The sequence below is a fragment of the Bombina bombina genome, chromosome 3 (genome assembly GCF_027579735.1).
Source record: "Bombina bombina isolate aBomBom1 chromosome 3, aBomBom1.pri, whole genome shotgun sequence".
NCBI lineage: Eukaryota > Metazoa > Chordata > Amphibia > Anura > Bombinatoridae > Bombina > Bombina bombina.
In genome coordinates, this window is record NC_069501.1 from 1,258,583,541 (window position 1) to 1,258,608,798 (window position 25,258).

The following is a 25,258-nucleotide window of genomic DNA, read 5'->3' on the forward strand; positions in this document are numbered from 1 at the left end:
AATCCATACATACACAGATACAAATCTATACATACACAAATACAAATCTATACATACACAGATACAAATCCATACATACACAGATACAAATCTATACATACACAAATACAAATCTATACATACACAGATACAAATCTATACACACACATACAAATCTATACACACAGATACAAATCTATACACACAGATACAAATCTATACATACACAGATACAAATCTATACATACACAGATACAAATCTATACATACACAGATACAAATCTATACATACACAGATACAAATCTATACATACACAGATACAAATCTATACACACACATACAAATCTATACATACACAGATACAAATCTATACATACACAGATACAAATCTATACACAAACATACAAATCTATACACACAGATATAAATCTATACATACACAGATACAAATCTATACATACACAGATGCAAATCTATACATACACAGATACAAATCTATACATACACAGATACAAATCTATACATACACAGATACAAATCTATACATACACAGATACAAATATATACATACACAGATACAAATCTATACATACACAGATACAAATCTATACATACACAGATACAAATCTATACATACACAGATACAAATCTATACATACACAGATACAAATCTATACATACACAGATACAAATCTATACATACACAGATACAAATCTATACATACACACATACAAATCCTTACACACACATATACACCTTTGAGCCCTTCCCAGTTATATATATATAATACTTTATTTTAATATGTTTGACATGGGCTTGAGTGTACTTTTATTGTAGCCCTAACACTAACACAGTCATGTTACGTTTTTAGCCCTGTTACAACACATCACACACAACTTGTAGCGATATTTAGCATGGCCACCCTATCCATTGAAACTATAGGGTACGCTATAAAGATAATTCTTTTTAACCATGCACTTGTAATATTAGATTGTGTGCTATTCATTGCACGGGACCGTGACATTGATAGCACACCCTGCGGTATCAATAGAGCTCCACTTGTAATCTGGGTCTAAATGTTCCTGGAACCCCTCATTCTCACCAACAATGAACTATAGATGAAATAAATATTAAAATGATATGAAAACCACATTTTCTTCTCTCATGATTCCGACAGAGCAGCGATATTAAGCAACTTTCTAATTTACTACTATTATACATTTTTCTTCATTCTCTTGGTATCTTTATTTTAAAAATCAGGAATATAAGCTTAGGAGCCGGCCCATTTTTGGTTCAGCACCTGAATAACACTTGCTGTTTGGTGACTAAATGTAGCCACCAATCAGCAAGCAGTACCCAGGTGCTGAACCAAAAATAGGTCGGCTCCTAAGCTTTACATTCCTGCTTTTAAAATAAAGATAGCAAGAGAACAAATAAAAATTGCTAATAGGAGTATATTAGAAAGTTGCTTAAAATTGCTGCTTTATCTGAATCATGAAATAAAAAAAAATGGTTTCGTATCCCTTTAAATCAAATTAATTTTCCTCTTTGGCTAAATGTTAAGAAAATATAAGATAGTGCGTTTCTTTCTGTGACTTTAAATTAACGTGCACTATAGAGTTTGCAGGTCATTTTGCATAGAGGTGACAGAAAAGCCACTTGCCTCGGGTCATACCAGCCGTTTGGTCTATTAAAGGGACAGGAAACCCAACATTTTTCTTTCATGATTCAGATCACAATTTCCAATGTACTTCTATTATGAATTTTACTTCACTTTCTTGTTATCATTTGTTGAAAAAAAGAACAGTAAGCTCAGGAGTGTGCACGTCTCTGCTGTACTATATGGCAGCAGCTGTGCAACAATGCTATACATTTTTAATAGCACTAGATGGCAGCACTATTTCCTGTCATTTAGTGCCCCAGACATGCGCATGCTACCTCTCTATATATCTCTTCAACAAAGAATAACCTGAGAACAAAGCAAATTGCATAATAGAACTAAACTGGAAACTTTTTTTTAAATGTTATTCTCTATCTGAATCATGAAAGAAAAATGTTGGGTTTTGTGTCCCTTTAAGTAAAATACATGCTAATGACCTACTAAACCAAGGGCAATGTCAATCAAAAAGTAAAACTAGAAGATCCTGTGACAGAAGTTTAGTGAAAAGTAGAAATATGTTAACTACAAAGTAGACAACTTGAAAATCTGGAATGTTTTGATTTGAGCAAGTCTTGCTGGCTGCCTCTATCTAGATAATGACAAGATAAAGAAGCATTGAGGCTGTGTGTGTATATATATAGATCTACTGTATATAGACAGCTGAGGCTGACTGATGTTATTCATTCCTGTGACCTGCAGTCTCAGCACTTGTCCTGGCCAACAGATCCCCTTGGTTCTGAAACTCAAAGCGGAGAAAAGAAGTGAGTATTTGCTGAACTCTGTGTGTGTGATACATCTAGTGACAGCTGCTTATGTAGCTAATTAACAGAACTGCAGTTTGTTTTTAAAGGGACATTAGACTCTAAAAAAATGCTAGATAGAATGATGCATTCAATTAAAAGATTAGTAAAGTTTCATTAGCTGTTTAAATATTGACAAAATAAGTTTTAGTGTCTATAAAACAATGGGAGCTGCCATGTTGTAACTTAGGTTACCTTCTCTGCTGTGGCCAATTAGGGACAGTTATAAATAGGTAACTAGAGTGTGCAGCCAATGGCTGTGTAGAATATAAAAGTGTTCTGCACTTCCATTTCTAACAGGAACTGAAAAGCTCACAATTTAAGAATGGAATTACAGGAAAAGGGGAAAAATAAATAACAAAAGTATATTGCAGAATGTTTATATATATATATTATCATTTTATGTTACCATCTCAAAGTATCCCTTTAATACAATTAGTCTTATTTATTTAAAGGGATTCACACATAATTGTTTAGTCCCCTTAAATAAACATGAGCACTTTATAGCATCAGTGTACAATGTTATACATATAGTGATTGTGCACGCTCTGGAGCCTACCTCAATATGCTCTCATGGGAAGTTTCAACAAGTAAGTGCAAGAGAAAGACCTAATTTAATTGTGCATGTAATACTTTTTGTCAGCCTGTTAGACTTTTATATTATAGACTTAAATATTATTTATCTCCAATAATCTTTTGGAAAAGTTCCATATGGTAGCACTGCACTGGTAGTCATTTGTGTAGTGTGTGTGAGTATGAGTGGATATTTTTAATTGTGTTTGTGTGTGTAGAGCTCTGTAGTTGAAATGAGCGTGTATGTGTTAACTTTGTGTGTTTATAGTTGTGTGTAATTTGTTAGGTGAATGTGAATGTCAATATGTATGAGTATGAGTGGAAATGTGTATGTGTGTGTGTAGAGCTGTACGTAATTTGTTAGGTGAGTGTGTCAGTATGCATAGTGTGTGTGAGTATGAGTGTATATGTGTGTGTCTAGAGCTCTTTGTAATTAGTTAGGTGAGCGTGTCTCAGTATCTACAAGTGTATGTGTCTAGAGCTCTGTGTAGTTTGTCAAATGAGTGTATGTTAGGTTTGCATGTGTATAGAGCTGTGAGTGATTTGCACTGTATATGTCAGCAATGCATGTGTGTGTGTGTAGAGCTGTGTGTAATTTAAGTGAGTGTGCATATGTTAACTTGTGTGTAGATCTGTGTGTAATTTGTTAAGTGAGTGTGTTTGCTGACATATGTATGTGTGAAGAACTGTGCATAGTTTTTGTAAGTTTGCTAGCATGTGTGTGTGTGTAGAATTGCGAGTAGTTTGATAAGAGTGTGCTAGCATGTGTGTGTGTAGAGCTGGGTGGTTTGTTAAGTGAATGTGTGTGTGTGTGTGTGAAGAGCTGTGTCGTTTGTTAAGTGAATGTCTGTGGGCATGTAGAGTTGTGTGGCTTTTTAAGTGAATATGTGTGTAGCGCTGTGTGCTTTGTTAAGTGAGTATGTGTTTTGGCCTTTGTGTGTGTGTGTAGAGCTGTGTGTAATTTTCTTTACTGAGTGTGTGTGTGACAGCATGTAAAATTGCATGTGACTGATTACTGTTAAGAGGTCTCAGGTGTGAATGGGGAGCAGGTGTGTTAAATTTGGTGTTATCGCTCACACACTCTCTCATACTGGTCACTGGAAGTTCAACATGGCACCTCATGGAAAAGAACTCTCTGAGGATCTGAAAAAAAGAAGTGTTGCTCTACATAAAGATGGCCTAGGCTATAAGACGTTTGCCAAGACTCTTAATCTGAGCTGAACCACGGTTGGCAAGACCATACAGCGGTTTCACAGGACAGTTCCACTTAGAACAGGCCTCGCCATGATCGACCAAAGAAGTTGAGTGCACACGCTCAGCGTCATTTCTAGAGGTTGTCTTTGGGAAACAGACGAATGAGTGCTGCCAGCATTGCTGCAGAGGTTGAAGCGGTGGGGGGGGGGGGGGGGTCAGCCTGTCAGTGCTCAGACCATACGCCGCACACTGCATCAAATTGGTCTGCATGGCTGTAATTCCAGAAGGATGCCTCTTCTAAAGATGGTGCATAAGAAAGCCTGCAAACAGTTTGCTGAAGACAAGCAGACTAAGAACATGGATTACTGGAACCATGTCCTGTGGTCTGATGAGACCAAGATAAACTTATTTGGTTCAGATGGTGTCAAGCGTGTGTAGCGGCAACCAGGTGAGGAGTACAAAGACAAGTGTGTCTTGCCTACAGTCAAGCATGGTGGTGGGAGTGTCATGGTCTGGGCCTGCATGAGTGCTGCTGGCACTGGAGAGCTGCAGTTCATTGAGGGAACCATGAATGCCAACATGTACTGTGACATACTGAAGCAGAGCATGATCCCCTCCATTTGGAGACTGGGCTGCAGGGCAGTATTCCAACATGATAACGACCCCAAACACACCTCCAAGACGACCACTGCCTTGCTAAAGAAGTTGAGGGTAAAGGTAATGGACTGTCCAAGCATGTCTCCAGATCTAAACCCTATTGAGCATCTGTGGGGCATCCTCAAACGTAAGGTTGGGGAGCGCAAGGTCTCTAACATCCACCAGCTCCGTGATGTTGTCATGGAGGAGTGAAGGAGGACTCCAGTGGCAACCTGTGAAGCTCTAGTGAACACCATGCCCAAGAAGGTTAAGGCAGTGCTGGAAAATAATGGTGGCGACACAAAATATTGACACTTTGGGCCCAATTTGGATATTTCCACTTAGGGGTGTACTCACTTTTGTTGCCAACGGTTTAGACATTAATGGCTGTGTGTTGAGTTATTTTGAGTGGACAGCAAATTTACACTGTTATAGAGGCTGTACACTCACTACCTTACATTGTAGCAAAGTGTCATTTGTTCAGTGTTGTCACATGAAAATATATAATAAAATATTTACAAAAATGTGAAGGGTGTACTCACTTTTGTGGGATACTGTATATGTGTAGAGCTCTGTGCGTATGTATGTATGTAGGTATGTATGTGTGTATGTATGTGTGTATGTATGTATGTGTGTGTATGTATGTATGTATGTATGTATGTGTGTGTGTGTGTGTATGTATAGAGCTGTGTGTATGTGTAAATATGTGTGTGTGTATGTATGTATGTATGTATGTATGTATGTATGCATATGTGTAGAGCTGTGTGTGTGTGTGTGTGTGTAGAGCTTTGTGTGTGTGTAGAGCTGTGTGTGTGTGTGTGTGTAGAGCTGTGTGTAGAGCTGTTTGTGTGTGTATGTTGAGCTAGGTGTGTAGAAATGTGTCTGTGTATGTATGTTGAGCTGCGTGTGTAGAGATGTGTGTGTGTGTGTGTAGAGCCTAATTTTATGTGTAGAGCTGTGTGTGTGTAGAGCTGTGTTTGTTTGTGTGAAGAGATGTGTGTGTGTGTGTGTGTGTGTAGAGATGTGAGTGTGTGTGTGTGTAGAGCTGTGTGTGTGTATGTTGAGCTGTGTGTGTAAAGATATGTGTGTGTGTGTATGTTGAGCTGCGAGTGTGTGTGTAGAGCTTTTGTGTGTGTGTAGAGCTGTGTGTGTGTGTGTGTAGAGATGTGAGTGTGTGTGTGTGTGTGTAGAGCTGTGTGTGTGTATGTTGAGCTGTGTGTGTATGTTGAGCTGCGAGTTTGTGTGCAGAGCTTTTGTGTGTGTGTAGAGCTGTGTGTGTGTGTGTGTAGAGATGTGTGTGTGTGTGGTTTGTTAAGTGAGTAGGTGTGTTAGCCTTTGTGTGTGTGTGTATACAGCTGTATGTGGTTTGTTAGCTTATTGTTTGTGTCAGCATGTGTTTTTGCGTGCATTAGTGCAATAATAAAATGCTCTAACACATTGTAGCTTTATGTCTCTATAAATAAAAGTCTGTTTCTAAGGCATTGACTCCATTGCTGTTGTAAACTAACATAAAACATCTCTATTGACTTTAATGGAGGTTCTTCTTGTTAGTGCCAGTTTACTCAGTTTCCAATAGCATTGGAAGGTACCAGTCATATTGGTGCTTACACCCACATATTTTGTGTGACATCAGTTCCTTAAGAGGTTAATCAGGCTTTTCTTAAACACAATGTTAAACAATGACTATAATAGATTAGACAGGCCTGGCTCAGTTATACATTAGGGTACTTTTAAAGGGATAGTAAACATTTCATGCACCTCCCTCTAACCATAAGTGCAGCCATTATGGAACCTAGGTTACACTGCAGGTATCTGAAGGAGATTTGCCGAAAACTCATTAGTACTGGAATGTAGTTAAGGCTAGATTTTAAAATAGCGGCACCCTTGAGTAGAAGGAGGCGGGAAATCACCTCTGTACTATGTTTTGTGTCCCTTTAAAAGAATATTAAAGTAATTTATCATCTTAAAGAGGGTATTATAAAATGTACAGTATTGTTTTCTCCTAGAGATGACTTATATATCATGTTTGAATAGTGCTCTTTTATATGCAGGATAGAATTTTTTGTGTGTGTCCCTTTAACTGAACTACATAATGCACCACATTCCCATACAAATACATATGGAAGTCATAGAATATAACTAAATAAACAATATGGCCCTTTCACTGCCAGCTTCCATTACAGTATTATTTTACAATGCTTCTGTCTATATTTGATGACCTTCTAAGTCGTCGAGTTCCGGCCCCAAACATAACTATTGTTATTCTCCCAACCCACCTATCAATAATTACACTGAGGCGTCATCTTGGTATAAATTGGCCGCAGTGCCTTTATTAAATACAAAAACATTAAACAGCTTATAAATAACCACATGTATAAATACCATAAATAACATTAAGACTTTGTCATCATCAAATATCACAATACCCTAAATTTACCATCCAGCGGTGCTAGTTCCGTTACTGGTTACATGGCCGTTATTCTACTGGACCCAAACGAATATTTGTTGAGCCTGTCAAAACCTTACATCACTTGTCATTGGAGGACCCCATGCCCCTATAATTTACCACCTGCACTCCCACCCCATGGGGAGGCAAATTGTTAAAAAAAAACGCTCACTTGGCCATATTCCTTCTCTTACTGTGAATGAACTAGCACCCCTGCTAAAATGCTGTGACAAACAAAACATGACAAAAGCCAAGCCAAAAGAAAGGGTGGGTGGGAGGGAGCTGCTGTCACAACAATATATTTCAGGTGACTTCCTGCCTTTTCCCGCTCAGCCCCTTAAGAATGGCTTCTCCATGCCCCACACCCAATTCCCAGTCCACCCACCAACCAAAGGTGGTTCCTCCTCCCCCAGGTCAAAGTCCCCTCCACTTTACTCCATACCTTCCGGGGACCTACTTTTACATTGATCCCAAAGTGCTAAACCTACAAAGTAATTAACATTAGCACCAGAGCAGCACTGCACTACTGAGACTTAGCTGAACACAACTGGTGGGCCAATTACAAGACACATGTGTGCACAGTCACCAATCACAAGTTACCAGTAGTGAGTGCTTCTCTTGGCCCTATCTAGGTATGCTTTGCATAAAAAATGTACCCGTAGAAATGGGATAATAAACATAAATTGAAAAAGGTCAAATTGCCTGCTCTTTCTAATCCATGAAAGCCCCTTGGATGTTCCAGTTGATTCTTCTGTATCCCCTCTAACAACTAAGTGTGTTTGTTTTCACAGGTTAACATAACATGGCTGGCTCTCTTAAGATCAAATGGATTTCCTTCTGTCTAATATCTGAGCTGCTGGGAGTACAGGTAACAATATCCACAAACCTTACACCTTCCCAGTTAAAGGGACATGAAACCCCAAATTGTTATTTTATTATTCAGATAGAGCTAGGGTTGCCAGCTGTGCTTCATAAAAATAACAAACATCCTATAGCGGTGATAGGATACGGAACGTTACGTAGCTGGGTTCACAAATTGAGGCCTATTTATCAAGCCGTCAACCGCAAATACGCCGGAATTCCGCAGCGTAATTGTGGCGAGCTTGATTCGACCTATTTATCAAAGCCTACAGATTGGCAAAAGTTGAAATTTGTGACATAACATACGATCTGCCGGTCTCAGTTTGACACAGATCGATGGTTAAGTCATTACAGATGTTCCGAATACAAATTTGGCACTATCTGACACCTTTTGCAATTTATCAAACTTCTAACAGGTACGCTCGCCACTATTCCGGCCCAGCGTACCTGGTTTTCAAACCGCCACCCTGAAGGCCGCAGATGCCATAGGAATCAATTGGAGTCTGAAAGCAGCGAAAGCTTCTGTTCGATGCTGCCTGATATCCCATTGATTTCTATGGTAGAAAACAAACTACGTTTACACCTAACACCCTAACATAAGCCCTGAGTCTAAACACCCCTAATCTTCCGCCCGACATCGCCGCAACCTAAATAAAATGTATTAACCCCTATTCCGCCGCTCCCGGACCCCACCGCAACTGTGATAAAATTATTAACCCCTGGCCTCCCACATCACTACCATTAACTAAACCTATTAACCCCTAAACCGCCAGCCCCCCACATCACCATAAACTAAATTAAGCAATTAACCCCTAAATCTAACAACCCGCTAACTTTACATTAAAATTACAACATCCCTATCTTATAATAAATTAAAACTTTCCTGTAGAATTATAATAAACTATATTATTTAACCTACCCAAACTATTATACTAAAATTACATTAAACTATACTAAACTATTAATTAACCTACCCTAACTGTTATACTAAAATTACATTAAACTACCAATTAAATTAACTATATTAAATATTTAAGAACCTAACCCCACTCAAATTATTGAAATCAACAATTAAGATTGCTAAATTACAAAAAATAAAAAACACTAAGTTACAAAACCCACAGTATCAAAAATAAAAAACAATTACAGCTAATCTAATAGCCCTACCAAAATAAAAAGACCCCCCAAAATAAAAAAAACCCTAGCCTACAATGAACTACCAATGGCCCTTAAAAAGGCCTTTTGCGGGGCATTGCCCCAAAGACATCAGCTCTTTTACCTGTAAAAAAAAATACAAACACCCTCCAACAGTAAAACCCACAACCCACACAACCAACATCTAAAAAAACCTAAGCTCCCCATTGCCCTGAAAAGGGCATTTGTTTGGGCATTGCCCTGAAAGGGGCATTTAGCTCTTCTACTGCCCAAAGCCCCTAACCTAAAAATAAAACCCACCCAATAAACCCTTCAAAAAACCTAACACTAACCACCGACGATCCACTTACAGTTTTCGAAGACCGGACATCCATCCTCATCCAAGCGGCAGAAGTCCTCAGCGAAGCCGGCAGAAATCTTCATCCAAGCGGGCCGAAGTCTTCATCCAAGCGGGCAGAAGTCTTCATCCAGACGGCATCTTCTATCTTCATCCATCCGGGGTGGAGCAGCTTCATTTTCAAGACATCCGGCGCGGAGCATCCTCTTCTAACGATGGTCAACGAAGTTTCCCTTGAGCTTGCATTCTATTGACTGATTGGAATAGCCAATAGAATGCGAGCTTAATCCTATTGGCTGATTGATATGGCCAATAGGATTTTTTCCCCTTAAATTCCAATTGGCTGATAGTGATGTCGCGAACCTAAAAATTTAGGTTCGCAAACGGTGGCTCGAACTTACGCAACTGTTCGCGAACCGGGATCCGGGCGAACCGCCATTGACTTCAATAGGCATGCGAACTTTAAAACCCACAGGGACTCTTTCTGGCCACAATAGTGATGGAAAAGTTGTTTCAATGGGACTAACACCTGGACTGTGGCATGCCGGAGGGGGATCCATGGCAAAACTCCCACAGAAAATTACATAGTTGATGCAGAGTCTGGTTTTAAGCCATAAAGGGCCTAAAACACCTAACATTCCTAAATTGTTTGGAATAACGTGCTTTAAAACATAAGGTATGATGTTGTATCGATCAGGTAGTGTAAGGGTTACGCCCGCTTGACAGTGACAGACCAAACTCCCCGTGTAATGCACCACAAACAACCGCAAACAGTCCATTTGCACAACCACGAGATAGATAGATTTGATAGATACATAGATTACATAGATCAATAGATGCAATATACATATGATAGATACGAATTACATAGATTAATAGATGCAATATACATTTGATAGATACGAATTCCATAGATCAATAGATGCAATATACATTTGATAGATACAAATTACATAGATCAAAAGATGCAATATACATTTGATAGATACGAATTACATAGATCAATAGATGCAATATACATTTAATAGATACGAATTACATAGATCAATAGATGCAATATAAATTTGATAGATACGAATTACATACATCAATAGATGCAATATACATTTGATAGATACGATTTACATAGATCAATAGATGCAATATACATTTGATATATACGAATTACATAGATCAATCGATTCAATATATATTTGATAGATACGATTGATAGTTAGATAGATTTGATAGATAAATAGATAGATTTGCTAGATAGATAATTTCCCAGACAGAGAATTACAAGATGTGCGGTCTTGGACCCATGGTAAGGTTCCCAGAGGCAGTTGCAGCGCCAGGGGACATGTATATGGCATGGATTTTCGGAACCGGGAGATAGAAAAAGATGCTTGGTCGGTCCTCCTGCTTCAAATTTGGGGCACTGTGCGTGCAATCTATTGTGCCACCAGATATGAGTGGTGTGTTAAGTAGTACTATTCTTAGCAGTTTAATACCTGTTACTCCCCCTATCGGGGGAGGTGTATATGGCATGGATTTTAGGAACCGGGAGATGGAAAAAGATGCTTGGTCGGTCCTCCTACTTCAAATTTGGCAGAAACACAAGTGGCTGTCACAAAACAGTCCGGCCACGAGATAGATAGATTTAATAGATAGATAGATAGATACGTAGATTACATAGATCAATAGATGCAATATACATTTGATAGATACGAATTACATAGATCAAAAGATGCAATATACATTTGATAGATACGAATTACATAGATCAATAGATGCAATATACATTTGATAGATACAAATTACATAGATTAAAAGATGCAATATACATTTGATAGATACGAATTACATAGATCAAAAGATGCAATATACATTTGATAGATACGAATTACATAGATCAAAAGATGCAATATACATTTGATAGATATGAATTACATAGATTAAAAGATGCAATATACATTTGATAGATACGAATTACATAGATCAAAAGATGCAATATACATTTGATAGATACAAATTACATAGATCAATAGATGCAATATACATTTGATAGATACGAATTACATAGATCAATAGATGCAATATATATTTGATAGATACGATTGATAGTTAGATAGATTCGATAGATAAATAGATAGATTTTATAGATATATAATTTCCCTGACAGAGAATTACAAGACGTGCGGTCTGTGACCCATGGTAAGGTTCCCAGAGGCAGTTGCGGCGCCAGGGGACGTGTATACGGCATGGATTTTTGGAACCGGGAGATGGAAAAAGATGCTTGGACACCCAGTACAGGTCGTTCTCCTTCAGCCTTTTCATACTCGGGTCCCCGACCCTCAACAGGCACGACAGCATGAAAGACCCCATATGCCATGAATTACTTTTGCACAATCGAGTACAGGTATGGTATCGATTTTAGGAACCAGGAGATCATTTTTAGGATCCGGGAGATGGAAAAAGATGCTTGGACACCCAGTACAGGTCGTTCTCCTTCAGCCTTTTTATACGAGGGTCCCCGACCCTAAACAGTCACAACAGCATGAAAGACCCCATCTGCCATGACTTACTTTTGCACTATCGAGTACAGGTATGGCATCGATTTTAGGAACCCGGAGATAATTTTTGGAACCAGGAGATGGAAAAAGATGCTTGGACACCCAGTACAGGTCGTTCTCCTTCAGCCTTTTTATAAGAGGGTCTCCGACCCTCAACAGGCATGACAGCATGAAAGACTCCATATGCCATGACTTCCTTTTGCACAATAGAGTACAGGTATGGCATCGATTTTAGGAACCCGGAGATAATTTTTAGGAACCGGGAGATGGAAAAAGATGATTAGACACCCAGTACAGGTCGTTCTCCTTCAGCCTTTTAATACGAGGGTCCCCGACCCTCAACAGGCACGACAGCATGAAAGACCCCATATGCCATGACTTACTTTTGCACAATCGAGTACAGGAATGGCATCGATTTTAGGAACCCGGAGATAATTTTTAGGAACTGGGAGATGGAAAAAGATGATTGGACACCCAGTACAGGTCGTTCTCCTTCAGCCTTTTTATACGAGGGTCCCCGACCCTCAACAGGCACGACAGCATGAAAGACCCCATATGCCATGACTTCCTTTTGCACAACTGAGTACAGGTATGGCATCGATTTTAGGAACCCGGAGATAATTTTTAGGAACTGGGAGAAGGAAAAAGATGCTTGGACACCCAGTACAGGTCGTTCTTCTTCAGCCTTTTTATACGAGGGTCCCCAACCCTAAACAGGCACGACAGCATGAAAGACCCCATATGCCATGACTTCCTTTTGCACAATCGAGTACAGGTATGGCATCGATTTTAGGAACCCGGAGATAATTTTTAGGAACCGGGAGATGGAAAAAGATGATTGGACACCCAGTACAGGTCGTTCGCCTTCAGTCTTTTTATACGAGGGTCCCCGACCCTCAACAGGCACGACAGCATGAAAGACCCCATATGCCATGACTTCCTTTTGCACAATCGAGTACAGATATGGCATCGATTTTAGGAACCCGGAGATAATTTTTAGGAACCGGGAGATGGAAAAAGATGCTTGGACACCCAGTACAGGTCGTTCTCCTTCAGCCTTTTTATACGAGGGTCCCCGACCCTGAACAGGCACGACAGCATGAAAGACCCCATATGCCATGACTTCCTTTTGCACAATCGAGTACAGGTATGGCATCGATTTTAGGAACCCGGAGATAATTTTTAGGAACCGGGAGATGGAAAAAGATGCTTGGACACCCAGTACAGGTCGTTCTCCTTCAGCCTTTTTATACGAGGGTCCCCGACCCTAAACAGTCACAACAGCATGAAAGACCCCATCTGCCATGACTTACTTTTGCACTATCGAGTACAGGTATGGCATCGATTTTAGGAACCCGGAGATAATTTTTAGGAACCGGGAGATGGAAAAAGATGCTTGGAAACCCAGTACAGGTCGTTCTCCTTCAGCCTTTTTATACGAGGGTCCCCGACCCTCAACAGGCATGACAGCATGAAAGACCCCATATGCCATGACTTCCTTTTGCACAATCGAGTACAGGTATGGCATCGTTTTTAGGAACCCGAAGATAATTTTTAGGAACCGGAAGATGGAAAAAGATGCTTGGTCGGTCCTCCTACTTCAAATTTGGGGCACTGCTCGTGCAATCTATGAGTGGTGTGTTAAGTAGTACTATTCTTAACAGCTTAATCCCTCTTATGTGCTTTTTTTGGTTTGGGTTTTGTAGCCACAGTGCAGCACCAGAGGCCAGAAAAATTAGGCATGTACAAATGCCTGAAAAATTAGGTATTGTTGCAGCCACTGCTATAGCAGCGGCCAGAAAAATTGATGTTTGTTTGACAGTTAGAAAGTGCCCTAAAACATTGCGGCTTGAACCATAGTAGTTGGCGGATAAGTCACGCAAGTCATCCAGCATTCGAAGATAAAATACAGCAGCGTGTGTACCATTTGTAGCCCAAGGCAGCTCATCTCATCAGGCCATTTTTACTCGAATGTATCGCACAATGTCAGTCCCTTTGGGATCCATCCCTCATTCATTTTAATAAAGGTGAGATAATCAAGACTTTTTTTGACCTAGGCAACTTCTCTTCTCAGTGACAATACCTCCTGCTGCACTGAAGGTCCTTTCAGACAGGACACTTGAAGCAGGGCAGGCCAGAAGTTCGATTGCAAATTGGGATAGCTCAGGCCACAGGTCAAGCCTGCACACCCAGTAGTCAAGGGGTCCATCGCTCCTCAGAGTGTCGAGATCCGCAGTTATTGCGAGGTAGTTACTACCTGTCGGTTGAGTCTTTCTCTGAGGCTGGATTCCGAAGGGCTGTGGCGATGCATAGGAGTTAAAAAGGTCCGCATGTCCTTCATCAACAACACTTCTGGAAAGCGTCCTCTCCTTGTCGGCGTGGTCGTGGGAGCAGGAGGATTACTTTCATCTCTTCCCCTGTTAGATTCCTGTTGTGCTGTGACTTCACCCTTATACACTGTGTAAAGCATACTTTTTAATTTATTTTTGAACTGCTCCATCCTTTCGGTAACATTTCAGTCACTTTATGCTTATACCAGGGGTCTAGTAGCGTGGACACCCAGTACAGTTCGTTCTCCTTCAGCTTTTTTATACGAGTGTCCCTCAACAGGCACGACAGCATAAAAGACCCCATTTGCACAAGGTTGGATGCAGAGCTACTCATGTCCCGTTCCTCGTCCTCACTGATCTCACTGAAGGTATCTTCTTCCCCCCAGCCACGTACAACACCACGGGTGCCAGATAGGTGACAACAACGAGCACCCTGGGATGCCTCCTCAAAGCCACATTCCTCCTCTGACTCCTCTTCCTCACAATCCTCTTCCTGCGTTGCCGCTAGTCCAGCAAGCGATGCTGATAAGGCTGTTTCTGGTGGTGATGGAGACCACAACTCTTACTCTTCCTCTTCACGCTCATCTATGGCCTGATCCAGCACTCTTCGCAGGGCACGCTCCAGGAAGAAAACAAATGGTATGATGTTGCTGATGGTGCCTTCGGTGCGACTGACTAGGTTTGTCACCTCCTCAAAAGGATGCATGAGCCTACAGGCATTGCACATGAGCGTCCAGTAACATGGCAAAAAAATCCCCAGCTCCCCAGAGGCTGTCCTAGCACCCCAGTCATACAAATACTCGTTAACAGCTTTTTCTTGTTGGAGCAGGCAATCAAACATTAGGAGTGTTGAATTCCAACGTGTCGGGCTGTCTCAAATCAAGCACCTCACTGGCAGGTTGTTTTGCCGCTGGATATCTGACAAGTGCGCCATGGCCGTGTAGGAATGCCTGAAATGACCACACACCTTCCTGGCCTGCTTCAGGACGTCCTGTAAGCCTGGGTACTTATGCACTGCACATGTGTCAACCTGCCCAATTTCAATGCCGCCACCAAATTACTTCCATTGTCAGAAACAACTTTGCCAATCTCCAGTTTGTGCGGAGTCAGCCACTGATCCACCTGTGTGTTCAGGGCGGACAGGAGTGCAGCTGCGGTGTGACTCTCTGCTTTCAGGCAAGTCAACCCCAAGACGGCGTGACACTGCCGTATCCGGGATGTTTAATAGTACCTGGGGAGCTGGGGGGGTGCCGTTGATGTGGAGCAAGACGCAACAGCAGAAGAGGACTCAGCCGAGGAAGAGGTTATGGAAGAGGATGGAGTAGGAGGAGTAGAGGAGGTAGCAGCAGGCCTGCCTGCAAGTTGTGGTGGTGTCACCAACTCCTCTGCAGAGCCACCCATTCCATGCTTGTCAGCCGTCAGCAGGTTTGCCCAATGCGCAGTGTAGGTGATATACCTGCCCTGACCATGCTTTCCATACCAGCTATCAGTGGTCAGATGGACCCTTGCCCCAACGCTGTGTGCCAGACATGCCATTACTTCCTTTCGCACAATCGAGTACAGGTTTGGGATTGCCTTTTGTGAAAAGAAATTTCGGCCGGGTACCTTCCACTGCGGTGTCCCAATAGATACAATTTTTTTGAACGCCTCAGACTCCACCAGCTTGTATGGTAAAAGTTGGCAGGCTAAGAGTTCAGACAAGCCATCTGTCAGACGCCGGGCAAGGGGGTGACTTTGGGAAATTGGCTTCTTACACTCAAACATGTCCTTGACAGACACCTGACTGTGGGCAGATGACCAGGAACTGCTACGTAATAGAGACTGAGTGGCAGATGGTTGAGAGGGGGAAAGGAGTACAGCAGTGGTTGACGTGGCTGAAGATGCTGGACCAGGAGGAGGATGGCGGCTTTGACTTTGTGTGCTGCTTCTACTCATGTGTTCATCCCATCGGCGTTTGTGATGTGAGACCATGTGCCTTCGCAAAGCAGTTGTACCTAGGTGGGTGTTGCACTTCCCACAACTCAGTTTCTTTTGGCACAGGTTGCAAATGGCATTGCTGTTGTCAGAGGCAGACATACAAAAAAAATGCCACACTGCTGAGCTCTGCGATGAGGGCATTCTGGTGGTGGCAACAGCATGCGTTGATTGGCATGCTGTCTGGCTGACCCCAGGTGCCGATGCATGCTGTCTGACTGTTCCACTAGCTCCTTGCGACGACCTCCCCCTGTTTCCAACTCGTCTCCTCCTCTCTGTCTCCCCATCTGAACGTTCCCCTTCTTCTTCTTCTCTTCTAGCGGGCACCAAAGTGACATCCACGGACGCATCATCATCAACCGCTTCACTTGTATCTGACAAATCAATAAAGGAAGCAGCAGCGGGTACAACATCACCATCATCATCACACCGTACGTCCATGTCTGTAATGCTGCCTGACTGAGACATATCACTGTTATCTACATCCTCTGTCAATGATGGTTGCGCATCACTCATTTCTTCTAACTGATGTGTCAATAACTCCTCTGACAGATCAAGTGAAGCGGCTGTGGTGCTAGTGTTGGTGGTGGCGGCAGGCGGGCGAGTGGCACTGGTCACTTGAGAGGTGCCCAAAGCTAAGCTGGAGGTGGATGGTGCATCAAGGTTAGGAGCGGAAGCTGTAGAAGATTGGGTGTCCTGTGTTAGCCATTCAACTAGGTCCTCCTCAGAACTTTTCGCGTTCATGGCACGTGGCCTCTGAACACTGTGAATTATTGTAGGGTCAAAGGGAATCACAGCACCACGACCACGACGGCACCTTCGGGGTAACCTGCCTCTGCCTGTCTTTTTTTTTTTTTAAATGTAGACTTACACTACTATTAAACAAAATATAAGTGGTGCCACTGGCAAGTGTGCACAGTATACGCTGTGAGCCTGACACAAAAAAGCAGACTGATGTTTCACAATCCAAAAAGTTTATTTTTTTTAAATGTACACTTACACTACTATTAAACAAGATATGAGTGGTGGCACTGGGCAAGTGGGCACAGTATACGCTGTGAGCCTGACACAAAAAGCAGACTGATGTTTCACAGTCAAAAATGTTTATTTTTTAAATATTTAAACTACTGTTACAACAAATATGAGTGGTGCCACTAACTTGGCAAGTGGGCCTGGCACACACGCTGGCAGGCAGGAAAATGCAATAAGATTACACTAGCAGACTGATGTTTCACAGTCAAAAAGTTTTTAAATATTTACACTACTATTATAACAAATATGATTGGTGACACTTAGCAAGTGGGCCTGGCACACACGCTGGCAGGCAGGCAGGCAACTGCAATTAGATTAAACTAGCAGACTGATGTTTCACAGTCAAAAAAATGTTTTTTTTAAATATTTACACTACTGTTATAACAAATATTATTGGTGGCACTAGTTGGCAAGTGGGCCTGACACACACTGGCAGGTAGGCAACTGCAATTAGATTACACTAGCAGACTGATGTTTCACAGTCCAAAAAGTTTTTTTTATAAATATTTACACTACTGTTATAACAAATATGAGTGGTGGCACTAGTTGGCAAGTGGGCCTGGCACACACGCTGGCAGGCAGGCAACTGCAATTAGATTGCACTAGCTGACTGATGTTTCACAGTCAAAAAAGTTTTTTTTTAAAATATTTACACTACTGTTACAACAAATATGAGTGGTGCCACTAACTTGGCAAGTGGGCCTGGCACACACGCTGGCAGGCAGGCAACTGCAATTAGATTACACTAGCAGACTGATGTTTCACAGTCAAAAAAGTTTTTTTAAAATATTTACACTACTCTTATAACAAATATGATTGGTGGCACTAGTTGGCAAGTGGGCCTGGCACACACGCTGGCAGGCAGGCAACTGCAATTCGATTGCACTAGCAGACTGATGTTTCACAGTCAAAAAAGTTTTTTTTTTAAATATTTACACTACTGTTACAACAAATATGAGTGGTGCCACTAATTTGGCAAGTGGGCCTGGCACACAAGCTGGCAGACAGGCAAATTCAATTAGATTACACTAACAGTAACAGACTGATGTTTCACAGTCAAAAAAGTTTTTTTTTTTAAATATTTACACTACTGTTATAACAAATATGATTGGTGGCACTAGTTGGCAAGTGGGCCTGGCACACACGCTGGCAGGCAGGCAACTGCAATTAGATTACACTAGCAGACTGATGTTTCACAGTCAAAAAAGTTTTTTTAAAAAATATTTACAATACTGTTATAACAAATATGATTGGTGGCACTAGTTGGCAAGTGGGCCTGGCACACACGCTGGCAGGCAGGCAGGCAACTGCAATTTGATTGCACTAGCAGACTGATGTTTCACAGTCAATTTTTTTTTTTTTAAATATTTACACTACTGTTACAACAAATATGAGTGGTGCCACTAACTTGGCAAGTGGGCCTGGCACACACGCTGGCAGGCAGGCAATTTCAATTAGATTACACTAACAGTAACAGACTGATGTTTCACAGTCAAAAAAGTTTTTTTTGAAATATTTACACTACTGTTATAACAAATATGATTGGTGGCACTAGATGGCAAGTGGGCCTGGCACACACGCTGGCAGGCAACTGCAATTCGATTGCACTAGCAGACTGATGTTTCACAGTCAAAAAAGTTTTTTTTAAAATATTTACACTACTGTTACAACAAATATGAGTGGTGCCACTAACTTGGCAAGTGGGCCTGGCACACACGCTGGCAGGCAGGCAACTGCAATTAGATTACACTAGCAGACTGATGTTTCACAGTCAAAAAAGTTTTTTTAAAATATTTACACTACTCTCATAACAAATATGATTGGTGGCACTAGTTGGCAAGTGGGCCTGGCACACACGCTGGCAGGCAGGCAACTGCAATTCGATTGCACTAGCAGACTGATGTTTCACAGTCAAAAAAGTTTTTTTTTTAAATATTTACACTACTGTTACAACAAATATGAGTGGTGCCACTAATTTGGCAAGTGGGCCTGGCACACAAGCTGGCAGACAGGCAAATTCAATTAGATTACACTAACAGTAACAGACTGATGTTTCACAGTCAAAAAAGTTTTTTTTTTTAAATATTTACACTACTGTTATAACAAATATGATTGGTGGCACTAGTTGGCAAGTGGGCCTGGCACACACGCTGGCAGGCAGGCAACTGCAATTAGATTACACTAGCAGACTGATGTTTCACAGTCAAAAAAGTTTTTTTAAAAAATATTTACAATACTGTTATAACAAATATGATTGGTGGCACTAGTTGGCAAGTGGGCCTGGCACACACGCTGGCAGGCAGGCAGGCAACTGCAATTTGATTGCACTAGCAGACTGATGTTTCACAGTCAATTTTTTTTTTTTTAAATATTTACACTACTGTTACAACAAATATGAGTGGTGCCACTAACTTGGCAAGTGGGCCTGGCACACACGCTGGCAGGCAGGCAATTTCAATTAGATTACACTAACAGTAACAGACTGATGTTTCACAGTCAAAAAAGTTTTTTTTGAAATATTTACACTACTGTTATAACAAATATGATTGGTGGCACTAGATGGCAAGTGGGCCTGGCACACACGCTGGCAGGCAACTGCAATTCGATTGCACTAGCAGACTGATGTTTCACAGTCAAAAAAGTTTTTTTTAAAATATTTGCACTACTGTTACAACAAATATGAGTGGTGCCACTAAATTGGCAAGTTTTTTTTTTAAATTTAGACTAATGTTACACCAGATATGAGTGGTGGCAGTGAGCAAGTAGGCACAGTATATGCTGTGAGCCTCACACACAGGCTGACAGGCAGGCAAATGCAATTAGATTACAAAAAAACCCCCAAAAATGACTGAAGTTCTAGCCCTAAAAAGGGCTTTTTGGGCTGAAGTTCTACAGCAGAGATCAGATGAGTCCTTCAGGACTGTAGTGGACACTGAATACACTAGCCTAGCTATCAATTTCCCTATAAAATCACCAGCAGCAGCACTATCCCTCCTCTCACTAAGAATGCAGGATCAGAATGATTCTAAAATGGCTGCTGCCCAGGAGCTGGGAGGGTCTGGGAGGGAGTGTCTGCTGCTGATTGGCTGAAATGTGTCTGCAGACTGTGAGATACAGTGTCAAAGTTTACTCAATGATGACGAATAAGGGGCGGATCGAACATCGCATATGTTCGCCCGCCACGGCGAACGCGAACAAGCTAAGATCGCCGGGAACTGTTCTCCGGTAAACTGTTCACAACATCACTATTGGCTGATAGAATTCTATCAGCCAATCGGAATGTAAGGGACGCCATCTTGGATGACATACCTTAAAGGGAAACTTCATTCTTCATTGACCATTGTAAGAAGAGGATGCTTCGTGCCGGATGTCTTGAAGATGGAGCCGCTCCACACCGGATGGATGAAGATAGAAGATGCTGTCTGGATGAAGACTTCTGCCTGCTTGGATGAAGACTTCGGCCCCTTGGATGAAGACTTCTGCTGTCATCGCTGAGGACTTCTGCCGCTTGGATGAGGATGGATGTCTGGTCTTCGAAAACTGTAAGTGGATTGTCGGGGGTTAGTGTTAGGTTTTTTAAGGGTTTATTGGGTGGGTTTTATTTTTAGGTTAGCGACTTTGGGCAGTAAAAGAGCTAAATGCCCTTTTAAGAACAATGCCCATACAAATGCCCTTTTCAGGGCAATGGGGAGCTTAGGTTTTTTAGATAGGGTTTTATTTGGGGGTGTTGGTTGTGTGGGTGGTGGGTTTTACTGTTGGGGGGTGTTTGTATTTTTTTTTACAGGTAAAAGAGCTGATTTCTTAGGGGCAATGCCCCGCAAAAGGCCCTTTTAAGGGTAAGGGCCATTGGTAGTTTATTGTAGGCTAGGGGTTTTTTATATTTTGGGGGTCTTTTTTATTTTGATAGGGCTATTAGATTAGGTGTAATTGTTTTGTATTTTGGATACTGTGGGGTTTTTTTTGTAACAGTGTTTTTTATTTTTTGTAACTTTAATATATTAATTGTAGATTTAAATAATTTGAGTAGGGTTAGGTTTTTAAATATGTAATACAGTTAATTTAATTAGTAGTTCAATGTAATTTTAGTATAATAGTTAGGGTAGGTTAATTAATAGTTTAATATAGTTTAATGTAATTGTAGTATAATAGCTAGGGTCTGGTAATTAATAGTTTAGTATAATTGTAGTATATATATAGTTTAATTTAATTATTAAGGTAAGTTTAAATGTATTATAAGATAGGGATGAGTTAATATTTAATGTAAAGTTAGCGGGTTATTAGACTTAGGGGTTAATAGCTTAATTTAGTTTATGGCGATGTGGGGTGTTGGCGGTTTAGGGGTTAATAGGTTTAGTAAGTGGTAGTAATGTGGGAGGCCAGGGCTTTAGGGGTTAATACATTTATTTAGTGGTGGTGGGGTCTGGGAGCGGCTTGATAGGGGTTAATACATTTATTTAGTGGTGGTGGGGTCCGGGAGCGGTGGGATAGGGGTTAAACATTTTAGTATAGTGGCAGTGTTTAGTGAAAGGATATAAATAAAGTTGGGAAATAGCAGAGAGATGGATGACTGTTAGTTAACAACAGTCTGCTGCTCGTCGCCCTGTACTTGGTGCGCGGCTTTTTGCCGGCTTTTTTTATAAACATGGAGATCGTTTTCAGGTCAGCGGCCACGATGTTAGGCAATGTCAGGCGAGCGTATTTGTGTCGGCGAATGAAGCATAGTTGACGGCTTGATAAATAGGCTTCAAAGTCTCCACAAAAGCTCAACCTTAGGCCCCACCCTTGATCCCACTTTATATATTTTTCACAACTAAGCAGTCATTTTATCCCCTTGGTTGCCAGTAACACATGTACAGAGCAGGGCTGCTAAAGGTGAACACCCAGCAATGATTGAACACCCCCATGGTTGCCAGTAACACATACAATAGAAAATGCAAAGTGTAACTTCTTTTTGAGCCATATTTCTAATGCATAAAGGCCTTGAAGTTGACAGTGGTCTTTAAAAAAACTGGAATTTAAGTGCTCAGTATTTTTGTACAGATTTTACTTGACAGCCTGATAAAATACTTGACTGTCCGGTTGAATATTGGACACCTGGTAACCCTAGATAGAGCAAAATATTTTCCAAAACTCTCCAATTTACTTCTATTACCAAGTTTGCTTCATTCTCTTGGTATCCTTTATTGAAGGAGCAGCAAAGCTCCTGAATACATTGGTATGCTATCTGAATATGGGGAGACCCGCGGGGTCCGAATGCGGGGAGACCCGCGAGTGATGCCAGAATGGAAACGCATGGTATTGCCCCCAGCCTAAAGGCAGCTTACCATATTCAATATTTGGGAGATAAATTCTGGTAAAGTTATCTGAATACATTGGTATGCCAATGATAAGAGATATATATGTGAAGCCACCAATCAGCTCCTGAGCCTACCTAGGTATATTTTGTCAACAAAGGATTCCAAGAGAACAAAGCCAATTAGATATTGGGTTTCATGTCCCTTCAACCCCTTAACCCATTATGACGTATATATGCGTTGTGCGGTACTTTGCTTATTGTACCCCACAATGTGTATATATATATATATATATATATATATATAGATATATATATATATATATATATACGTCAGAGCTGCAAGAAGCTCCAGCAGTCTCGGTTGTTAAGTTACAGCAGAGAGCTGGAGTTTCTGAGCTCCAGGCATCTTCCTGCATACGGAACCGGAGCACGATTGGTGCTCCACTTCCATATGAAGGCAAATTGTTACAGGCTGTGACACTGTGTGCTACACTCCATAAAAAAAGGGGGTGGGAGGTTCCCTAACTAATTATTGTGGGAAGGGGGGAGGTGGGGAGACCACTACACTACAGAAAAAAGGGGGGGAGGTTCCCTAACTAATTATCGTGGGAAGGGGGAGGTGGGGAGACCACTGCACTACAGAAAAAAGGGGGGGAGGTTCCCTAACTAATTATCGTGGGAAGGGGGAGGTGGGGAGACCACTGCACTACAGAAAAAAGGGGGGAGGTTCCCTAACTAATTATCGTGGGAAGGGGGAGGTGGGGAGACCACTGCACTACAGAAAAAGAAAAACAAAGTAAAACAATTATAAACTGGACACGTATCAGTTACTCATGCTGCAGGGTGTGCAGAGGGGGGAATGAATAGCAACGCTGTACAGCACACAAATAGTGACCCTGGACCGCACTATTCATGTTCCACCCTGCAGCATGTGTAACGCATGAATGCCCAGAGGTGGCAACCCTAACTGGCAGACAGCTCATGTAGCTATGATGGCAGACACTAGTTAGAGGTGGGGGTTAGAGAGCTGTTTGGGAGGGATCAGGGAGGTTGGAGGGTAAGGGGGGATCCCACACTGTGGCAAATAGGGGAAAACAAATAATAATAAAAAAAAATGAAGTCTTTATATTGGCAGACTGTCTGCCAGTACCTAAGATGGTGGTGACCATTAGGTGGTGAGAGAGGGAAGAGAGCTGTTTGGGAGGGATCAGGCAGGGATCAGGGGCTGATAAGTATCAGGTGGGAGGGTAATCTCTACATTAAAGCTAAAGTTAACCTTACAAGCTACCTGATTGACCCCTTTACTGCTGGGAATAATAGAAGTGTGGTGCGCAGCTACAATTAGCGTCCTTCTAATTACCAAAAAGCAATGGCAAAGCCATATATGTCTGCTATTTCTGATCAAAGGGGATCCCAGAGAAGCTTTTACAAACATTTGTGATATGATTGCAAAAGCGGTATGTAAATAATTTCAGTGAGAAACCCAACGTTGTGATAAAGTTAACAATTTCTTTATTTGATCGCATTTGTCGGTGAAAAGGTGGCATGAAATATACCAAAATGGGCCTAGATCAATAGTTTTGACAGGTTCATAGCAAAAAAACAAGGCTTTATTTCTGTTTAAATAGAGAGCAAAAATAGTGAGCATAAAAATTATCCGGTGTTATGGGCAAGTTCTTCTCTGAAACTTCCAGTATTGAATGGGTTAATTATATATAAAGCCATTTGGAAACAGTCCTTCATTTATACCAAAGCTGAATAATTAAACTCACTTGGATTTTAACAGATCAGTTATCTGACTTCCATTAACTTATTCTGATTGGCTTTAAAGGGGCATTAAACCCCAAACATTTCTTTCATTATTCAGATAGAGTGTAAAATGTTTAAAAACTTTCTAATTCCCTTCTATTACCTAATTGACTTTCTTCTCTTGGTATCCTTTGTTGAAAAGCAGGTCGGACGGCGTAGGAGGGCGCACATGACTGAAGCAATATATGACAGCCGATGTATTAATATGTTATACATTTGCATGAACAGTAGGTGGCAGCATTTCTTCCTGTCATGTATTCCTCCAGAAATGTACATGCTACTCATATAGATATCTCTTCAATAAAGAATACTATGAGAATTAAGTCAATTTGATAATAGAAGTACATTGATTTTTATTTTTTTTACTGTTTGCTCTGTGTGAATCACAAAAGAAAATATTTGTGTTTCATGTCCCTATAAATCAATTGCCCAGTTTCCAACAAGTTTATAGTTTGTAAAAGAACTTGAAGCAGCCTTGTAAAACAAACAAACAGAAGGACTACGACTCAGAGAGCACATACAATTTTATAGTTTGTAAAAGAACTTGAAGCAGCCTTGTAAAACAAAACAAACAGCTGACAAACAAACAGCTGATAAACAAACAGCTGATAAACAAACAGCT

General features: G+C 41.2%; 1 protein-coding gene across 2 annotated transcripts in view; it reads left to right on the plus strand.

The window, feature by feature from the left end:
* The first annotated feature begins 2,236 nt into the window (after window positions 1-2,236).
* Window positions 2,237-25,258, plus strand: part of LOC128654721 (ecto-ADP-ribosyltransferase 5-like) — a 38,963-nt gene continuing 15,941 nt past the window's right edge. Inside the window, exons 1-2 of one of the 2 annotated variants that reach the window (XM_053708807.1) lie at window positions 2,237-2,402; window positions 8,082-8,158. In XM_053708807.1, coding sequence (XP_053564782.1) covers window positions 8,093-8,158 — 66 coding nt within the window. In that variant the 5' untranslated portion in view covers window positions 2,237-2,402; window positions 8,082-8,092. The remainder of the gene's footprint in view (window positions 2,403-8,081; window positions 8,159-25,258) is intronic. The other variant, XM_053708806.1, reaches the window with a different exon arrangement.